The sequence below is a fragment of the Suncus etruscus genome, chromosome 14, assembly GCF_024139225.1.
Source record: "Suncus etruscus isolate mSunEtr1 chromosome 14, mSunEtr1.pri.cur, whole genome shotgun sequence".
Taxonomy (NCBI): Eukaryota; Metazoa; Chordata; class Mammalia; order Eulipotyphla; family Soricidae; genus Suncus; species Suncus etruscus.
In genome coordinates this window covers 39,273,187-39,293,713 of record NC_064861.1, presented here as the reverse complement: position 1 = coordinate 39,293,713, position 20,527 = coordinate 39,273,187, and the positions used below count along the sequence as shown (strand labels likewise).

Sequence of the window (20,527 nt, the reverse complement as noted above, 5' to 3'; positions counted from 1 at the left end):
TCCCCGGCGGGCGCCCCGGGGCGGAGCGAGGCCGCCCGGGAGGCAGGTGGCGGCGGGCGGGCCGGGCCGGGTCGGGCTGGGCGCGCCGGAGCCGGAGCCGGAGCCGGAGCCCAGACGCGCCGCGCCCGGGCGCGCGGGCCGGAGGGGCGGGCACCGAGCGCGCTTTGTTCCCGCCAGCGGCGCCCCGCGCGCCCCAAGTTGGGCGGCGGGGCCGTGCAGGGATCAGCCGCGGACCAGACGCTTGTAAGTGCCGGCGCCCTCTCCCCACTTTGCAAAGTTGGAGCCTGGGCGGGGTGGGGCCGTCGTCGCCCGCCCTGGTTGGCACCGACCGGAGAGCCCCCAGGTGAGCGCGGGGCTAGAACTGGGGGGGTGTGGTCAGACCCGCCAAGGGGCCGCGCCCACGGCTGGGCAGTCACGCAGACGGGCGCTGGGGTTTGCAAAGCCCCCCACCCCAAGTGACAGCGGAGGGGTGCGGGGTGTGGAGGCACCTGGAGAGCCAGCCTGGGGTGGGGGTCGCGGCCCAGCTTCCTCCAGCCCTTTCCCGCTGGCCCAGGGACGGCTGGGCCGGTCAGTGGTTAAGGGGTCGGCTTAAAGTGCAGAGACCCCGGAGCGGGGCTGACTTTCCCCAGGCGCGGTCAGAGAGGGGAGGACCCTCATTTTTGGGTGCCCTCGGCTGTGATGGCAGGTTTCTCTCGCAGCTTTGGGGAGTCCCCATCTGTGTGTAGGGACAGTGGGGTGCTGACCAGTGCAAGTACAGACGATTGGAGAGTCAGAGCCGGGCAGCAGCTTCCTCTGGGGGCAAGAAGCAAAGCAAAGGCTGGAGCTGGGTTGCCACTCGCCCCAGCCACCTGGCACTGGCGCAGACTATGACCCAGCTCCATAACTGGTGTAAAGGGGTGACCAACCTGCAGACCTGCCCATCCATGCCCAGGAGGACAGGGCGGCAGCTTGCACAGGCTCTGGGGTCCAGACGCCACTGGCTCCCCTCTCAGAGACGGAGCCAGGATGCGGCCTCATTATGTCCACTGGGTGTGACTTCCTCCAGCACCGGAGCAGGGTTCAGAGCAGTTACCCCAGGAAAAGGGTTGGCCGTGGTCACTGTGTAGCCTGACTGTGCTTCACAAGTTCCTGTGAGGGTAGAGAAAGTTCCCACGCTTGCACCCCTAAGGCAGGTGGGGCTGGGCAGCCCTTACCTGCCGACTGGCAGGAGGTGGGCAGACCGTGCCACTGAGCCTGGACACACTGGCAAAGCTGGCATTGTGTCCTAGCCCTCTAGAGAGCCCAGTTCACTCCTGAGGGTCAGTAGGGGTAGTGACCGATCCTGTGAACAACACGAAAGTGCAACTGGGCACGGGCATGAGCGAGCAGGACAGGATTCCTCACTGGGTGGGTTTCTGGGGCTGGGCTTCTCTGGACATTGGGGCCAATGCCTGGGGCTGCCCAGGACCACCCACCAGCCCATCTTGGTCTCTGGGTTATATTCCTACTGACTGAGCTCCACATACTTTCCTTTCTACCTGACTGGAAATAATTAATTTTCCTTCCTACACGAGGATTGTGCAGCCATGGGCAATGATCTGGAAGACACAGCCAGGACTCTCAGGGGGATGCCATGTTCCCTGGGCTCTGGGCAGGCCCTGGGGCTCTCAATTGCCCACACCCGTTTCTACACATGAGCGCAGGCATGTGAGCCTGAGCTGTCTGACCCCACCCCCAGGCAGAGGGGCAACAATCAATTCTCACTACAGTCATGGAGGAAGGGACTGCCTGAGTGCGTGTCCGGGCGCAGGTTTCTGTGTACCTGCATCACACATTCGTGCATATACTGTGTGTCAACAAATATGTGTATGTTTGTTTGCATCTGTGCACATCCATGCATGTGTGTCTCTATGTTTTCCTCTGCATGCACCCAGGCATTGTGACGTGTATATGTATGTCATGTCCACACATGTGCACGTGTTTGCACCTGCACGATACAACATGTGCCTTGTTATGTGTCGCATGTACATGTGTTTGTCTACATATACATATGTGTATGTCATGCATCTTGTGTGCCCATGTATGTGCATCTACATGTGCCCACTGTGTGTACTGTGTCCATGTCTGCCTATACCATTGCTCATTGCACACTTGCACCTTCATGCATCCACACATGGGGAGATCTAGGCAGAGCTGCACAGGCCCCACTGACACATAGACTGCTTAACAGGGGCAGGGACTGGGAGCACAGCTGGGTCAGATCCTCCTCTGGGCCTCCCTACCAGCATCAGGACTTCTGCATATGTCCCTTGCTGTCTATCATCCAGACCCCGAGACTAAGCCTACAAAAGGGAAATGGGCCGCAGTACTTCCTGGAAGCCCATTTCTTTTTTTTTCTTTTTTTTTTTTTTTTTTTTTTGGTTTTTGGGCCACACCCTACAGTGCTCAGGGCTCAGGGGTTACTCCTGGCTGTCTGCTCAGAAATAGCTCCTGGCAGGCACGGGGGACCATATGGGACACCGGGATTCGAACCAACCACCTTTGGTCCTGGATCGGCTGCTTGCAAGGCAAACGCCGCTGTGCTATCTCTCCGGGCCCGGAAGCCCATTTCTGACATTGGGTGCAGGGTTCGTGGGGAGGCTCCATGGGAGTCAGCTTCAAGGCTCCTCAGTGCTGAGAACAGAGTGTCCCCACAGTTCTGAGACCAGACTCACCCCCACCTCAAGGCACAGTCCATCCAAGGGACAGGCACACAGTAGCATGTGGGATGACAAAGAGCATATGGGGTGATGGGAATCACATGGGGTTATGAGGGCATGTGGGTAGTGGGGGCTACCAGGGTATGGGGTGATGGGGTATATGGGGTGATGGGGTATTGGAGTGACAGGAGGCATGTGGGTGATGGGTGCACATGGGGTACGTGGGGTGCCCGTGCAGGGATATGTGGGGCAGATGCTATCTGGCATGATGTGTGGGCCTGACCCTCCGGGGTCCCCAGCTGTCAGATCTGTTGGGTCCTTGGTTGCAGGCAGGAGGACAACTTGGGTGAGTCAGACCTCAGAGTGAGGCTCCTCAAGCCCAAACCCACAGATGGGACCAGAACAGGCCAGAGCAGGGAACAAGGCTGATTTGTTCTTCCTGGATGGTCCCACTCCACCAGGAACCCTCAACCCAGGGCCAGCACCTATATCAAGGGTCAGGGGTAAGGCGAAGTGAAGCGAGTCAGCCTTGGAGTCGGCTATGCTTTCAGGTAGGACTGAAGGACTACCCTCTCTGTCCCAGCCCAGTGTAGGGTGTAGACATATTGGCTTGGGTGTCTGTGAACTGAGCTCCCCTAGTCCCTTAGCTGTGACCATCCTCCCATGTTCCATTGGTCCCCATGAGGCAAAGTGAATCTGAATTGGGAGGAAAAACACTATGTGGGGCCTCTCAGGCTGTGGAAGTCAGCGCTATCCTGACAGCTTACTCCCTAGAGATGGTGACCCCAAAGGTCTTGCACCTGTGAGACTCTGGGTGCAACTCTGGCTCTCAAGCCCATTGGGGTCTCTCCTGTCCTGCATGGCTCTGCCCTGGCCTGTCCACTCCACAGTGCTCTGGGCTCTGCCCCACAGGTGCATCACCCACCCACCTATCCACGCCCTCTTTGCCACCCTCTGGATCTACACTGTGGTCAACGGCCTCTGCCCCCCACCTGGGACAGGCCCTGAGCCCAGTCCACCCCTAAGAGAACCCTGGGATATGCATGTGAAGCAGCACCCCAGGATGGGTCCTTTCGCCTCAATCCACTGGGGAGTCCTGACACCTAGCAGTGTGATGCACCAACTCAGAGGGGCCCAGCTGCAGCTGAGGGCCAGGACACAGGAAACACCTGGTACATAGATCCCAGCCTTAGAGGTCTGACTGGGGCTGCAGACACCTTGGGCAGAAACCCACCATACACCCACTCTGCCAGGTGTCCTGTGAGGGCCTGAGGCTCAGCCTGTAAAAGGGCTGTACAAGGTCCAGGAAAGGGCCCAGCCCTATCTCAGAGCCCAGACTGGCCTTCCCCACAACCATGCACGGTGCCTGGTGGGAGTGGGGGGTCCCCAGGGCATGGGGAATGGGGTCCCCAGGGCCAGAAGCTCTGACCCAGCTGTGCCTCAGGAGTTGGGATGTATTGGGACAAGATCCATCAGTTCTGGGACTCCCTGAGCTGCTGAGCTTGGTGCCACTCCTGGCCACAGTAGTCAGGAAGAACCCACTATATTCGGGTGTTGGGGTAGATGCCTGGGCCTGGGGTGGGCGGGGCTGCTTTCCTCACCCAGAGACCCCTTCCATCACCTCTGTCCCGGACCCGCTTCCTCACCCAGGTGGAGGCTGGGACATGGTGACTGCATGATGGGAGGCAAAAGGGAACTTGCATGAGGGGCCCCAAAAGGGCAACTGTGGGAAGCAGCCCCCAGTCACTCTGGCCAGGGAATCCTGGCTAGTATCATGCCACCCCCTGGGAAGCAGCGGGTTCCGGATTCTCCTGGGATGGGGGGGGGGGGGCGGCACAGGCATTTGCCTCTCCCCTCTCTGCTGCTTCGTGTAATTAACAGAGTAATTAAAAACAGGATGAGCTAATTGGCATTCATTTATGTGGCAGATGTTTGTAATTGAGGCAGGAAACAATTTACCTGTTTACATAAACAATGGCACAGGCAGGTTCCTGGCCCCACTTCCCTCTTCTCCTGAATGGGAAGGTTGAGCTCAGCAGGAGGCCCCGGGACACAGTCCTGGGGGGATTGAGGGGTGACACCCCACTGCAGGCTGGTTTGGAGACCTCCCAACTGTAAGGGACCAGGGATCAGAGATGTGGGAGCCCACTGCATAAGTGGGGGGGAATGGCATGCTAGAGTCTCTAGCACATCAGGAAACATTTCCCATCTCAGGAGGGAGTCTGAGGACCCCAGGGTGGCAGAGGCTGCCCTGAGAAGCTCAAAGCTCGTTTGGGCATGAGGGGGGAGGCTTGTCTGCAATCTCAGTTGAACACTGGCCCAAGAGCCCCTGTGTCTGTCATCCCTGCTCTGAGCACACAGCTGCCTGCTGCCCCAGGCCACCTCCATAGGTGTGTTTGTAGAGTGAGTGACCCTGCACCCAGAAATACCTAAAAGGGATTGCTGGAGAGAGCCTACTCTCTTCAGGGTTAGCGATAGAGCTCTGTGCCCTTGGAGGGCCATCTGGGGTCACTACAGCCTTCTGATTCTTGAATTTTTTATCTGCAAACACAACCAGATGCCCACATCTCATGGCACTCGAAGCTGTGCCCTCTGTGTCCATACCACTTGTGTCTGTGCCACCTCTGTCTGTGGAGCCTGGTGCCCTTGCTGCTGAGTGCACAGCCAGGAAAAAACTCATTTTGCCAATTGAGGATTGAGGTTTAGGGCCACTTAGGGTATGTCAGATCTGACCATCTCAGACCAGGCAGGGCTGGGAGCTCACTTCTGGGAAAGGGTTTCTGTGTGGGTGGAGCAATCATCAGCTCCTCCCTCAACCCCAGTGGGGCACAGCCCTCCTCCTGGACAGAGGAGGGGCATAAGCTTCCTGTTGAGTGGGAGGTCTCCCCTGGGAGCACAGGAACCCTAAACCCCCACTTCCCCAAGTAGAGGCCCTAGCTGTTTTCCCATGATGAGAGCACTGAACTTTTTTCATGAGGGCCCAGGAGAGGGGTCTCTGCTGAGAGACAGCCCATGGGGGACAGACGCTACTCTGAAACTTTGCTCTGGCCCCAGGAAGGCCCACCGGGCCAGGCCTGGACCTGGGAGCGCCCTCCCACCTCTGCCACTTAGCTCCATCCTAGGCACAGAGGGAAGTAGTCGGGGTGGCAAGGACAGGAGTAGGGGCAGGATAGGGACAGAGCCACGCAGGGGCAGAGTAGGGTAGGGACAGTCACTACAGGGTGTGGGCAGAGCCAGACAGGAGCGAAATTGGTGAAGTCATTACAGGGGGTGAGTTCAGGTCCAGGGGGCCAGTTCAGGCATATGGGCCGGGTTATTGCAGAGGTAGGGTCCATGAAGACACTGAAAGGACTGGGTAGGATGGGGTCTGAGGTCACATTGAGGGGTACATTCTGCTGCCCAGTGTTGGATCTGATGGTATGCCTCTGGAGTTGCCTGCCACACCCTTGTCTCTTGGGCCTTGTGCAGGGAGTCATAAGGTGCCCACGACCCCTCACCCAGCTGAAGGAGTCTCGGGGCAACAGAGATGAGACGGCAGGACCATCCAGGCTGGAGCCCAACAAGCAGTGGGTGCCTCTCCAGAGAGTCTAGAAGGCCAGGCCACAGGGCAGACAGTGATAGATGGGTTGGCGTGTTCCAGCACATTCCGGGTTCTTTCCCACCAGCTCCCCGGCTGGGACAGCAGTTTTCTCCGTCCAGGCTCAGTGACGGCTCCTGGGAACCAGCCGCCTCTGATTAGCCAGGCTCCTATGTCCTGTGGGGCTGGGGTGTGGGAACGGGGCAGGAGTGGGGGCCAACTCCCAGAGGAACAGAGGGGAGCAGAGGACAGATGTCCACCCACCTGCCAGGATAGGCACAGCAGAGTGGGTGACAGGGTCAGAGTACAGGTAGGTGGGCTCAGTGAAGTGGGGGGACATTACTGGGCACCCTCCCCAGGTCTGCGTGTGCATACCTGTGTGGCAGGAGGCACAGGACAGGGATGGCCATGGGCGCCCTTCACCTTACTCTACACCTCAGCCCTGCCCCAATCTTCTACCCCCTCAGAGACAAGCACGGGGGTGCAGATCTTGCATGACTCCAGCCCTGCTCCTGGACTGTTCTCACTGGGCTCTGTCTAGGGCATGGTGGGACCCAGGCAGCTGCTGCCAAGGTCAGCTCAGATCTATATTGGGGGTCACACCTGGAGGTTCTGAGGGGACCATGCAAAGCTGGGGCTTCCAGATGCGATTCTCAGCCCTGACCCAGTCCCGAGGGCAACTCTGAAAGGAAAGATATTGTAAGATGAAGCCATGTCCCCACTCCTACGTGTATTCCCAGACTCATCCCTGTGACCCGCCCCCGTGTCCCCAACTCATGCTGGCACCCCGACTCCTGTGTGGACAGCCACCTATCACATGAAGGGCTGGCCGGACGTGCTGTCCCTTGGAGCCAAGGCCCAGTGGCCTGTGCTTCTGCGCGTCACCAGGCCCAGGGCAGGCGGCACAGCTGCTGCACATATGTGCCAGGCTGTCACCCTGACAGGCAGCGGGAGTGCAGGGGAGGGGCAGTGCTACAGCTGAGGGACAGCAGGTGTCTGCAGAGCTGACCTGCCAGAGTCCCCACTCACGGCTGCCCAGAGGACCCCATGAGCACCAGTCCCTGTGGCTCACAGAGCAGCCCTGGGAGGGGCATGCAGGGGGGCAGGGGCACCCAAGACAGTGAGTACAGGGGACCAGGAGCACCAAAGACAGGATCTGGCACAGACCCTGCTTGTCGCTCATGGGAGACACCTCACCTTTGCAGCTAAAACCCCCAAATCTTAGTACCAAGGACTCAGGGTCCATCAGGCCTCACCCCCTTACAAGAAGCCCTGGGCACCCAGGGCAACTGGGGCAACTAGACCAGAGGTGAGAGGGGCTTCATGATCAACTTGGACAGGTGGGTCTGTGGGTCACCCTGGGAGCTGCCCGACTGCCTCTGCCTGAGAATGGTCGCGCTTCGGCTAGCTGGGTAGGTGGGTGACAGTGATCATGCCTGTGTCTTGTCCTCATCCAAGGATGCTACACATGCAATCTGTCCTATGCCTTACTGCCTTCATTGCCCGCACAGGCTTAGATGAAACTCAGAAGAAGCTGTGTCCTGGACACGAAGGGAGCCAGCCCTTCAGGAGCCCTCCGCAGTCATACCTGCCCACCAAGTGTGTGTATAGCTGCAGACAGGAGTGACAGAGAGAGGATGGACGTGGCCTTTATTCTTATGTGTTGTCCATGCCCCTGCAGACAGCCTGGACCAGGCCGCAGTCATGCCGGACTCACCCGCCGAACTGAGGACACAACCCCGTTCCATACCCACCTCATCCCAGGGAGCCTTAAGACAGCCCCCCTCCACGACCCAGCCCCGTGAGTACCCAGGACTGCCGGGTCCCAAATCTCAGAGCTAGACTCAGGACCTGGGCGTTCTGCCTGATGCACAAGCCTGCTCCAGCCACTGAGCCTCTGTGGGGGCACTATGGGTAGATGATAAGTGAGCACCGTAGGTCCCAGTTGATACCTGAGCTTTGGAGCAAACGTCCAGCAGGTTCTGAGACAAACGAACCTTCCCAAGCTGGCACCTTGGTTCTCCCAAACTGTCCCCTGTGACCTGGGAATTCCTGGATTCGAGCAGCCAATGAGGCCTAGCTGAGCAGCGACTTCTCCAGGGTTGGCCTGGAGGCCAAGCTGACCAGAAGCAGACTTGCTGCTTTGACCCTAGAGCACGGCTGGGCCTGAGCCAAGTTCCCAAGGTGGGGAGTGGGGCACAGTGTGGCACTGTAATCCCTCAGAGCACTGGGATCTCCCATCCATATGCACAAACTGTGGCCCAGCTCTGTCCTGGAGGTCTGTGAAGGCACCACCTTTTGTCTTCAGTGCTCTGCTGAGTTCTGGCCTGCATTGACTGGTCCCCCCTCCCCCTCAGATTCAGATGATGGGCCTGCCTTGTCACTGCCCCCTGGCCGTCTGCACAGCTGTCTGAAGTGGTCCATGGTCTGCCTCTGTGAGTACAGACCCCCAAATCCCCCTCATGGGCCTCCCAAGAATAGGAAAGGGGGCCCACATGGCAACCACCCAGCACTGCTGCCCCTGCTGTGTGGCCTCAGGCAGCAAGTTCATGTCTCTGTTTCCCTACTGGAAACAAAACAAAACCTAACAGAAGAATGTAGCCTCAGGGAGACAGGCCTGTGCCTCCATTTCCCCATGTGTCTCTGGTTCTTGTCCTGGGTGCTCATGGGGCCATCGGAGGGTTGTCAGGGCCCTGGGCCCGACCCCAGGGCTGGCATGAGTCCTGTCCCGCCTAGCGGGACACGTGTGTGCTCTAACTTAGTAACACACCTGTTCTGGGCGAGCAGGCTCTTGTGGCCAGGGTTATTTTCGGAGACTCTGTGACAGGCGCCGAGGCTGCAGGGCTGCACGGGAGGACCCGAGCGGGCGGGTAAGGGCCTGTGGGGTGGCCAGGCTGGGGCATGGACAGGGACGGTGGCCGCAGTCAGACCCTCTGTGCCCACCGGGCATTGTGAGGAGGGAGCCCCATGCACGGCCACCTCAGGGTGACATGTGTCCTCATCTGGCTGTAGCATGTGCATGTCTGGGTATGGGGTATCTGGACAAGACTGCCAGACACGCAGGGACCAGGGTCAGGGCTCCATGTCTGGATCTAGCCCCTCAGGACTGGGCTGCACAGTGCCAGGAGGGGACTGTGTGGGGATCCCAGAGGCAGGTGGGTTTGTCCAGACCAGATGGGGGTGCTCTGAGGGTCTCAGACAAAGTGGGGGTGCTCGAGATCCCAGATCAGATGGGGGTGCTGTGGGGCTTTCAGATCAGGTAGGGTTGATCAGGATCCCAGACTAGGTGGGGGGGGCCTTGGGGCCAGGGTCACTGCAAGCCTGAAAGTTGGGGGTCCCGGAGCTGAGAGTGCAGGTGCCTGTGTCTCCGGGGGGTCTTGTAGGGGGTGCCTCCACCTGGCACACATTTTCATGCCCACCTGTCTCCATCAGTCCTGAATTCCCCCCATGCCATGGACAGCAGCTGCCCATGATGGACCCACCGAGCTGAGCTATTCCCACCTGGGCCACAGGCAGACGGTCCCATAAGCTGGAGGCAGGAGTGCCACAGAAACCCCCATGCTCATTGGTGTCTCTCCCAGGAAAAAGGAGGCTCAGTGGGAGCACAGACCCCCCTCCATGTAAAGTCCTTGTTTTCCAAAACACAGGGGGAATTTGTGGCTGGGGGTGGGTGCGAGGCCACCTGCTACCCCTGCCGTGAGTGTCCAGCCTGACACTAAGGGTGTCCGGCCCTGTGTCCAGCCCCTCGAGCACCCTATGCTAGTCTTCCTCACACTGACTTCAGGGGTCTGGAACCCACTGGAGCTTCTGGTGGGCACCTATGGGGGCAGCAGAGGGAACGGGGTAGTCACTGTGCTGGCAGGAAGATCTGTGGGCTCTGCAAGGCCAACAGCAGGGCACTTACCATAGGACAAGAGGTTCTGGGCTGCCAAGTCAGGAGATGGGCTAGAAAGGACCCCACTTCTCTGGCCTCCTACCCACTGGCTGGGCATGACCCAGGTCCAGGGTCCACACAGGCCACAAAACTGGGACGGAGGTCCCAGAGGAAGCTAAAGGCTGGAGTGGCCAGCCTGTATTGCTCCCATACCCAGAGCCCAGAGAGGCCACAGGACTCTGGGTCTCTGCTGATGTTGCAGTCCCAGGTCATTTAAGGCAGGGCCCATGAGGTGGCACAGGAGGGTGGGTACAGATCAGCTCTTCCTTCTGCTCATGCCTACCACCCACCCGCTCAGCATATGTCCACCCTGGGACCTGCGTGGATACTGTGATCCTCAGCTCCCTACAGCCATCATGCAGCCCCAGGAATGCTCCCCAGGATCTTGGTGATGGTGCTTCTAGGCATTTTTCTGGGATCTGTGGCTTTGAGGAGTACCAGGTCCTGGGAGGGAGAGGATTTTTGTTGGGTCCCGTTTACTCCTTGACTGGTTATCGATGGAGCCTCAAAGAGCTCCCAGAATGAGAAATTGATTCCCATTCCCCTTCCCCTTTGGAGGGGGAAAGAGATCTTGGTAATATTTATCCACGGCAAATAATCCACACAGACAGGAGGGTAAAAGGGTAAGAAGGTTGGATGCAGTATCCTTTGTCAGCCTACCACCAGCTCCAAAAAACCTCGAGCCAGCTAGTAAAACTGTCCCAAAAGACCCAGAGCACCTCACTCCAAACTATTTATTAGGCTCTCAACAGCGCCCCCACCTGGAAGGTCGTAGGTGGGCTAACAGGCAGAGATAATAACCTTATGGAAATGCTTTCATATATAGATTAGCAGATCTCTGAGGGTACCCCAGCAGACAGTGGACACTGATCTTGTGAGGATGGGGACCCAGCAGCCTTGGGTGTGGCTTGCTGGACCTCAGTGCACTTGCTCCTGACCAGATGCAATCAGCACAGGTGCCAGGCCAGCCACGGTGGCCCTCATCCCCACCTATTCCTCTGTAGTGATGAACGGTGGCCACTCGCCCACGGCCCTGAGCGGTGCCTCAGCCACGCCCAACGGGGTGAGCAGCGGCGCAGCACCCTCATCCACAGCCCCGCTCTGTGCACAGCACCTGCCCCCAACCTGCAGCGCCAGGCAGCTCTGCAAACTCAAGCGCTTCCTCACCACCCTGCAGCAGTTTGGCCGCGACATTTCCCCTGAGATCGGGGCCCGAGTACGGTCACTGGTGCTGGGGCTCGTGGTGAGCAGGGCAGGGGATGGTAGGGGAGGCCAGCAGGTGGGGTGGGGGCCGGCGGGGCCGTGGGCTGACCCTGGGAACCTCCTGCAGAACTCCTCTTTGACCATTGAGGAATTCCACTCCAGGCTGCAGGAGGCCACCAACTTCCCTCTGCGCCCCTTCGTCATCCCCTTCCTGAAGGTAAGCAGCAAGCACTCGTCTCTGCAACTCATTTCTGCACCCCAAACTCCACATCCCCATCTCTGTACCCCAATTCCATATCCCAACTCTGCACCTCATCTCTGTACCCCCATCTCTACAGCCCCAGCACCACCATCAAGGTCAGACCTGAGTATGTAGGTCCCTGACACTCCCCTGGCTCCAGGACCAAATCCCATCAGCTCTGTAGCCCCATCACTGCATCTACTGTTGGTGGGATCAGGCTGCACCCACAGGGAAGGGCACCTCAGGGCATTCTCACCTGAAAGTGTGGCAACAGGGGCCATAGGAGCCAGCGGTATGCCCCCAGCAGCCTCTAGGGCACGGAAGCCAGAGAAGTGGTGTCATTGATGCCCGTTAAACCCACCATGAGCTCTGGCGAGAACACACAGGCTCTGGGCCTGACGGGCTGACTGGGCTTCCATGCCTGGCCTTCTCTGCAGTGAACAAGTAAAATTGGGGTTCTGGGAGCTCTCACCCAGCTCAGCAGTCAGGACAGAAACTGTGAGTTGAGCCTCTTCCCTGGGCCTGGGAGGGCAGCATGCATGGCCTCTCCAAAGCCCAAGGGTACCCTGCCATTCAGACTCCAGATGTGTCCACGCCCTCACCAGCTGGCACTCACCTCCCTGGGCAGCAGGAGGTGGGAGGGCATGTTTGTCATCTTGCTCCTCTGGTTAATGTGTCCCCCATATGGCAGCTGGCCCGTGTCCAGCTTCCCAAACAAAAGCAGGCCCAGAGTGGATGACCCAGAAATGCACTGGCTCTGGACGGTAGGAGTCAGAGAATCTTTGTGCAACTTTGGAACAATGACAGGGTCGAGTAATAGTCCATTGGGGAGGGCACTGACCTTGCACACCACCAACCCAAATCCATCTCCAGGACCCCATAGGGCCCTTGGAGCACCTCCAGGAGTGACTCCTGAGTGCAGAGCCAAGAATATTCCCTAAGCATCACAGGGTGTGGTCCCTCAAGAAAAGACAAAAAGAAAATGTGATTTTAGGGTCCACCCCTCAACACCCCAGGAACTGTGGACCCTTGTATATAGCTGAGCTGTAGGGCCAGGCAGACAGGCCAGCAGCCTCAGTGGGCAGTGGGCGATCCAGCCTGTGAGGGCATCACCAGCCATCCCTGAAGCATGAAGCCAGAAGGGCACATGGCATCCCCAGAGCTAAACCCCATGTGCCTGTGTCTGCCCCCCCCCCCCCAGGCAAACCTCCCAGGGCTGCAGCGCGAATTGGTGCACTGTGCTCGCCTGGCCAAGCAGACGCCTGCTCAGTACCTGGCACAGCACGAGCACCTGCTGCTGGATGCAGCTGTGGCCTCTTCTCCGTCTGACTCCTCTGAGCTCCTGCAAAGCCCCCATGAGAACGGAAAGCGCAAGTCTCCCGACAGGTGCACCCCGTCCCCCTAGAACCAGTCATACCCCAAGACTTGCTGTACCTTGGGAATCCAACTTACCCCCAAGGAGGCCCACTCTGAGGACCCACTGGGTCCCTGGAAGGCGGGAAGGTGACCCCACCACAGCCTGAGCAAGCCCACAGGCAACCGCTGGCAATACCCCTGTACCCCAGCTCAAGGTCACCAGGATGGGACAGTGCCTGCTGCCCCTCTATGTGGCTATGCTCAGAATCAGTGATCAGCTGGAGCCTGGTGTCCGGCTGCTGTCTTGCTCATGGGGACCAGGGCACCCCTGTATCCACCATAAAGGCCTCCAGACCCTTGGACCCCACGCAGAGCTGGGGAGGGGCAACAGATGTCTCACACCCAGGCCCCCCGCCTCTTACTCCCTCCCTTCCCCCGCTGAACCCAAACCTTTCCCCTCTGCTCCTTGGACCAGGACCAAAGAGAATGGCTCGGACCTAGAGCCGCCAGCCCCAGACCACCCCAGCAAGCGGCTCTGTACCCTGAGCCCAGCCCAGCGCTACAGCCCCAGCAACGGGCTGCCCCAGTCCATGCCCCCTCCTGCCCCCCACTACCGCCTGGAGGACATGGCCATGGCCCACCACTTCCGTGACTCCTACCGTCACCCGGAACCCCAGGAGCTGCGTGAGCACTATCAGCATCTTGGTGAGCATGCTGGGATTGCTAAAGTCTGTATATAGGGATCACTCTGTTGTGAATACTGGGGAGCACCATGAGGGAGCACCTTGTGAGGAATATGGTGGGATGAGCACTGTGGGGAACACAATCACAGTTATATATGTGAACACTTTGCATTCAGACAGGAGAGCAGGTTTGAAAATGATGCCAGAGGCTCGAGCAGACTGTGCTCCCTGCTGAGCTTCACACAGCCTGGTGACACCATCCATTTACTCTCAACCATGGGCAGGGCCACAGCCACAGGGTCCACAGGGGGAGTGATTCGGAGTTGAGGGCAACTCAACTCTCAGTCCTGGGAGCTTGTTTCCTTGGAGGGGGTGAGGACTGAGAGGGAAGAAGTAGAAAAGAGGGAAAGAGGAAGGAGGGCAGAGGGAGAGGGATGGTCAGGGCAGCAGCAGCAGCACTGTGAGCACTCTGCAGGAAGTCCCACATGGACTTGTAGTCCCAGGACCTGGGTACTGAGGGTCTGTGAGTAGCTCTCATGAGCACCCACATGGCAGAGAGTACCATGATACGAAGTCCAGGGGTGGGTGCAATGTTCTAACGGGGCGACAGCTAAAGGGGGTCTGGCCCAGCTCATGGAGGTCCCATGCAGGCCTGTGAGTTCAGCTTCCCCAGCATATGCCTGGACACCCCGTGGCTGCCCTGCCCACATGCCTTGCTCTGTCCTCTGCAAAGAGGGTGCAAATCATGTAGAAATTAGGACATTCCTCCCCAAACCATGGCTGCTCACCTGCAAGCTGGGTGGGGTCCCTTAAACCCCCTTTCCCGGGCCATGAAAGGTACCACAGTATCCCCTTTTTCTAGGTGTAGGGACTGTGTGGGGAGGGCCTGTTTACACCAAAGTCTGGAACTGGCAGAGGCCAGGCCTGTTGTGTTCCTCCCAAGGCAACAGGCAGAGGCCTCTTTCCATCTTCCTCTAGTGGGCACAGCACAGAGTAGGCCTGGGGGACAAAGAGAAAGAAGCTGGGAGCACAACTTGGGAGAAAGGGTTGGTGTGGTGTGGTCTGTCCGTTGGGTGGGCTTTGAGGACATGGGAGTAGTTTAAGTGTATGGGCAGTGCTTAAATGCCTGGGAGAGGGCATGGGTGAGGCCAGCATGCCTGGGCGTGGTTGAGAGACTGGGCTGAGCTTAGGTGCCTGAGTGGGTGTGGTTTGAGTATAGGAACAGAGGTTTGAGGGCATGGGCAGGGCCTGAGTGTTCCTCTGGCCCTGCAGGTGTGCACGGGTCCCGAACCGAGGAGGTGATTGACCACCGGCTCACTGAGCGGGAATGGGCCGAGGAGTGGAAGCACCTCAACAACGTGAGTGTCCAGGCTGGGTGGAGGTGAATCCTTGGCTTGTGTGAGTAAGCTGGATGCCCGCCTACATCATCCTGCCTGCCCCCTTCTCATCAGCCAAGCCTTCTGCCCTGCTGCTACATAGCATCGTGGCTGATGGTGGCTTGAGGTGGACGAGGAGACCCTGCTCAGCAGCAAGTGCAGTTCCAGAGCACTGGGAGCCCTTTGCTCAGGGCCACCCACCTTGGGGCAGGAGGGGAGTCCACCACCTGTTCCCACCAGCAGTCTGGACGCCCTGCGGAGACTCATCTTGGGTGCTCGCAGCTCGGGCTCGAGTGGGAAGGGCGAGTGCTGCCCTCTGCTGGGCACTTCTGAGCAGCACACACCAGAACTCACTAGCCCTCCACAGTTTGTTTTTGTTTTGCTTTGTTTTATTTTGGGGTCACTCCCGCCGGTGCTCAGGGGATACTCCTAGCTCGACATTCAGGAATCACTCCTGGCAGGTTTGAAGGGCCGTATGAGATGCCGGGATTGAACTCAGGTTGGCTGCTTGCAAGGCAAATGCAAGACCTTTACTGTGTGGCTCTGGCCCCTTCCACAGCTCCTGAATTGCATCATGGATATGGCCGAGAAGACTCGGAGGTCGCTGACCGTGCTGCGCCGCTGCCAGGAGGCAGACCGTGAGGAGCTCAACCACTGGATCCGGCGCTACAGCGACTCTGAGGACCCCAAGAAGGGCTCCCCGCAACCCCCACGGCCCCTCAGCACCTCCGTGGGTGTGGGGGGGCCTCAACCAGGTACATGGCAGGGACAGGAGTCATGTTTGGCAAGGAGGGTGGGTGACTGGGGGGTGGGCCAGCCCCATATGTGCATTGGGGGTCCCAGAACTCAGCACAGAGAGAGAAGGTGCTGTAAGGAAATACAGCCCAGAACCGTTAGGTGAAAGGAGGTGGTAGTGGTGTTGTGCCCACCAGGCCCCCTGACCCCGCCTGGTTCCTGCATGCCGGTCAGGGCTGGGAAATGGGTTCACTCAGGGCAGAAAATGACAGTGGCCCTTTGTTTCAGCTGCCCCCCGAGAGCTGCTGCATCGGGCTCTTTCCAGCTACATGCCTGAGGAGATCTGGAGGAAGGCTGGTGAGTGGGGTGCTATGGGCAGGATTGGGCCCTGGCTGTGTCCTTCCCTGGGCCACTGGTACAAACCTCCAGGGTCCCACAGACCCTGTCGTGTGGTTCATGCCCCCCCCCCAGGGGCACCTCTGCACACCCCGTGGTGAGCTGGGCGGATACCTGCCAGACACCGTGTCGCCCTGACTGACCGTGCATCCTGTGCATCCTGGCAGAGGAGGCCGTGAATGAGGTAAAGCGACAGGCCATGTCGGAGCTGCAGAAAGCTGTGGAGGACGCCGAGCGCAAAGCGCACGAGCTCATCAGCACAGAGCGTGCCAAGATGGAGCGGGCGCTGGCCGCGGCGCGGAGGCAGGCCTCGGAGGACGCGATGGCCGCCGTCAGCCTGCAGGAGGACTCCAGCGAGGTGAGGCAGCTCCACAGCCATGTGCCCGCCCCAGCCCCGACCTGGGCTCTGAGTCACACCCACTCATCTCGGCCCATTCCCAGTGTAGGGAAGCGTTGCTCTCAGGCACTCTTAGCCACGTCCCCAGACCACTACCGAGTCTTTTTATTTTTTTTTTTGGGGGGGGGCATATCCAGCATTGTTCAAGGGTTATTCCTGGCTCTGAGCTTAGGAATCACTCTTGGAGTGGGATCGCAGAGGACTATATGGAATCTGGGGGATTGAACCTGGGGACTCCGTATTCAAGGCAAGCAACCTCTCCCACTGAGTCCAGCCCCCCACTTCTGAGCCTAGACCATGATAAGACGGAGGTGGGTGAAGACTGGAGGGAGGCCAGGAAGAGAGAGATAGAGAGGCTGTGCTCCCATCAGCCCAGGCCTGTGAGCAGAAGGGGAACCTCATCCGCCCTTTTCACTTCATCCCATTTTATGGCTCTGCCTACTTGTGGTCCCGCCTACTGGCAGCTCCAACTACTGTGGCCATTTAGCAGCACCTCTCCTAGTCGGTGGCACCTACTATAGACCCGCCCCTCTTGTGCCCCAACCATTAGTGGCACCACTTAGTGGCGCTGCCCCATGTTACCATGTGCGCATTGCTCCCACTTAACCTGCACCCAAAGGCTGGTGTGGGTTTCTCTCGCCCAGTCTACAACCAACTGCAACGCTGGGCACTCAGGGTGAGCGTGTGGCCGTGTCCTAACTGTCATCTCTCTCCCCTCACGTCTAGAGCTGCTGGAACTGTGGGCGCAAGGCTAGCGAGACGTGCAGCGGCTGCAACGCGGCGCGGTACTGCGGCTCCTTCTGCCAGCACAAGGATTGGGAGAAGCACCACCACGTGTGCGGCCAAAGCCTGCAGGGCCCCTTGGCCGCTGCCGACGGGGTGCCGGGTCCTCCCGATGCCACCGTGACTGGTCTGGGCTCCTGTATGCCTGCAGGCGCCTCCAGTCCAGGCCAGCCCAGTTCCTCGGAGCCTTCTCGCCCTGGCTCTCCTGGTCCCCTGGAAGCTGCGCCGCACTGACCCCAGGATCCTGCTGTTGGACATCAGACTCAGCACCCGCCGACCCTCCCCTGGGCCCCCACGGACACCGCGCCGGCTCTGGAGCCCCACGGAGTCACTGCTGCTACTGCTTTTCCAAAAGAAACCCAGAACCAACAGAAACTGCACTCAACGCGAACCCCTGCTCCACCCCGAGCCTCGCCCCCTCTCCGACTCTCCGGCTTCTCTACCACGAAGCAAGTCCGATTGTTGGGTGGCTTAAACTTTCCTTGAAGAAGTGGGAGGAATTTTGTTGGCAAAAGAGCTACTCAGAAGCGGACAGAGAAAACTCGGGGGAGGTTGGTCCCTACCTAATTAAAGACGGGAAAGAAAACTTATTTTATAGTCGGAGTTCTGAGCCACTCCAGGTGCGCGACAAGAAGGATAGTAAAACAGCTGCAGTTTCCGACTCAAGAAACATTTTTTTTCCTTTCAGATTTTTCTCCCCTTTAATGTCAAACTCTTTGGCTTTAAACAGAACTCCAAAAATTTTTGTAAAGCAAAGGACATATACCTGTAAACTACCTTACCAGCTAGCCAGCCAAGGACACCGGACACACCTCTGCTTGGGGGGTGGGGGAATCCCCAAAACAAGCCCAATGGCTGGAAACACAAGACATCTGCTCAGCCAGAACCCAAAGGAAGGCCAGACTCCAGCAGCCAGAAAGACACCCATCCCATTCTGGGATCCTCCCAAGTCCTCTCCTTACTATTTTTCTGTTTTGCTTTTTGGAACACACCCAGCAATGCTCAGGGCTCACTCCTGGCTCTGCACTCAGGAATCATTCCTAGCGGTGCTCAGGGGACCATATGGGATGTTGAGGATAGGACCCCTGTAGGCCACATAAAAGGCAAAAGCTCTCCTCACTATGCTATCTCTTCAGCCTATCTCCACTGCTGGCTGTTACTGTGGAGGACGCTAGGTTTGAAGAACCTAACACAACTACATGTGGCGTCTCCACCGTCCCAGTGGGTGTGCACGTGTTGTGTGTAGAGGCCTTGCATCTGTAGGTCATGTCTTGTGTGTGCCTGTATGAAGTGTGCCTCACACCCATGTGTCTAAAGCGTGTTCATTCTGTGTGTGGTTCTCAAGGACGTCTCCCAACCATGTCAGAGGACACATGGTGCAAGTACATGTGGTGTGATTGCATGAGTCATTTATGTTGTCATGTCACGTGTGGCATGTACACTTCTCTTGTGTGCAAGGCATGTGACATGACGTATAGGTTTGTTCGGTTTGTGTGCATAGTGTGTGCCTGTCCATGCGTGCAGCATGTGTGTGGTGTGTATGCAGTCCTGTCTGAGTATGCTATGATTTGATGCAAGGATCCCTTTCCTCTAAAGGGAGCAGAGAGCCCCTGTGCAAGAGCCCCGTCCTTCCCAATAGGCAGTGCTTCCTCCTCAAGCAGAGCAGATTCTGGAGTTTTTCACAGGAGGGCCACCTAGTCCTGGGCCCCTTCATCCTCTACCTCCTCCCACCCTTCGGCCTGCCTGCTCCCCTATGGCAGCTGCTCCCTCACCCCACTTTTATAGAAAGAAAGAATCGACAAAGAGCTCAGCAGCCCCCAGCGCATTCCTGGGGAGACCCTCATTCTCGCCTCACCTTGACTCTACTCCACTCTTAGTAATGTTGAGAAGGAAGAAGAAGGGCCTGGAGTGGTCAAGTGGACCCAGGAGCCCCCAGCCCCTGGAACAATGCTGAAGGGGTCAGCTACTGGACATGGGGCTCCTGGCCCCCATATGTATGTTAATGTGAATGTATATAGCCCTCACCCAGGCCCCAATGATGAATTATGGATTATGAAGACAAAGAAGCAACGCTTGCTATACTGAAAAATTAATAAAAATGGGGTAAACTGCGCAAGCAGAAATGTTTAAGCCGGATCCTAGAGCAATGTGCGGTGCTCCGAGGGAGTACTACTCTGTGCATTACTCTGTGTCTTCAATAGTGGAGTCCCACCTCCAGTGCCTGCTACCCCAACACTCCTGGAACCCTCCCATATAGGGTCACCCATCTCACCCAAATGGCTAGAAATGAGTCCCAAGGGATGGGATACTGGGAACAGAGCAGTTCCTAGAGGCAGGGCGTCAGGCCAGGAAGGTTCTTGGTCTGACCAGGAAGCCTTGGCTCAAGAGCACTTGATCAAGACTGACTCATAAAGTGCAGGGTATACAGGAAAAGGCTCTCAAAGGGATGGGGAGGGGCAGGGCCTACAGCCAGAAATGACCCCAAAGGGGCATGGACCAAAGCAGGCTTCAGGCAGGGTCACAACCTCCTGTCCACGGGAGATAGAGCTTCCTACTGCTCTTGTCTATTTTAGAGGTGGGGGAGGGGGCCTCAAACCTGTTGTGCTGGGGCCGGGTAGGTGGCGCTGGAGGTAAGGTGTCTGCCTTGCAAGCTCTAGCCAAGGAAGGACCGCGGTTCGATCCCCCGGCGTCCCATATGGTCCCCCCAAGCCAGGGGCGATTTCTGAGCACATAGCCAGGAGTAACCCCTGAGCGTCAAATGGGTGTGGCCCAAAAACCAAAAAAAAAAAAAAAAAAAAAAAGGTGCTGCTAATATCTTGGGGGCCGGAGAGATAGCATGGAGGTAAAGCGTTTGCCTTTCATGCAGGAGGTCATCGGTTCGAATCCCGGTGTCCCATATGGTCCCCCGTGCCTGCCAGGAGCAATTTCTGAGCCTGGAGCCAGGAATAACCCCTGAGCACTGCCTGGTGTGACCCAAAAACCAAAAAAAAAAACAAAACCTGTTGTGCTTAGGTTTCTTCCTGGCAGTGCTGAGAAGCCATATAAATACCATATAGATACCAGGGATTGAACCCAGGTCAGCCATGTGCAAGGCAAGTGCGCGGCCTGCTGTGCTATTCCTCCAGCTCACTGTCTTTTCTATTTTACAAGATATGTTGAGTAATTTCC

General features: G+C 58.1%; 1 protein-coding gene across 1 annotated transcript; it reads left to right on the top strand.

Moving 5' to 3' along the window:
- Positions 1-335: 335 nt before the first annotated feature.
- Positions 336-18,132, top strand: CBFA2T3 (CBFA2/RUNX1 partner transcriptional co-repressor 3). The gene is made up of 12 exons (XM_049786298.1): positions 336-343; positions 7,937-8,056; positions 8,613-8,690; positions 11,194-11,432; positions 11,520-11,609; positions 12,835-13,019; positions 13,465-13,694; positions 14,945-15,030; positions 15,608-15,803; positions 16,072-16,140; positions 16,347-16,537; positions 17,303-18,132. The coding sequence occupies exons 2-12, from the start codon at positions 7,960-7,962 to the stop codon at positions 17,591-17,593; spliced, it is 1,752 nt and encodes a 583-aa protein (XP_049642255.1). The 5' UTR covers positions 336-343; positions 7,937-7,959; the 3' UTR covers positions 17,594-18,132.
- Positions 18,133-20,527: the final 2,395 nt, after the last annotated feature.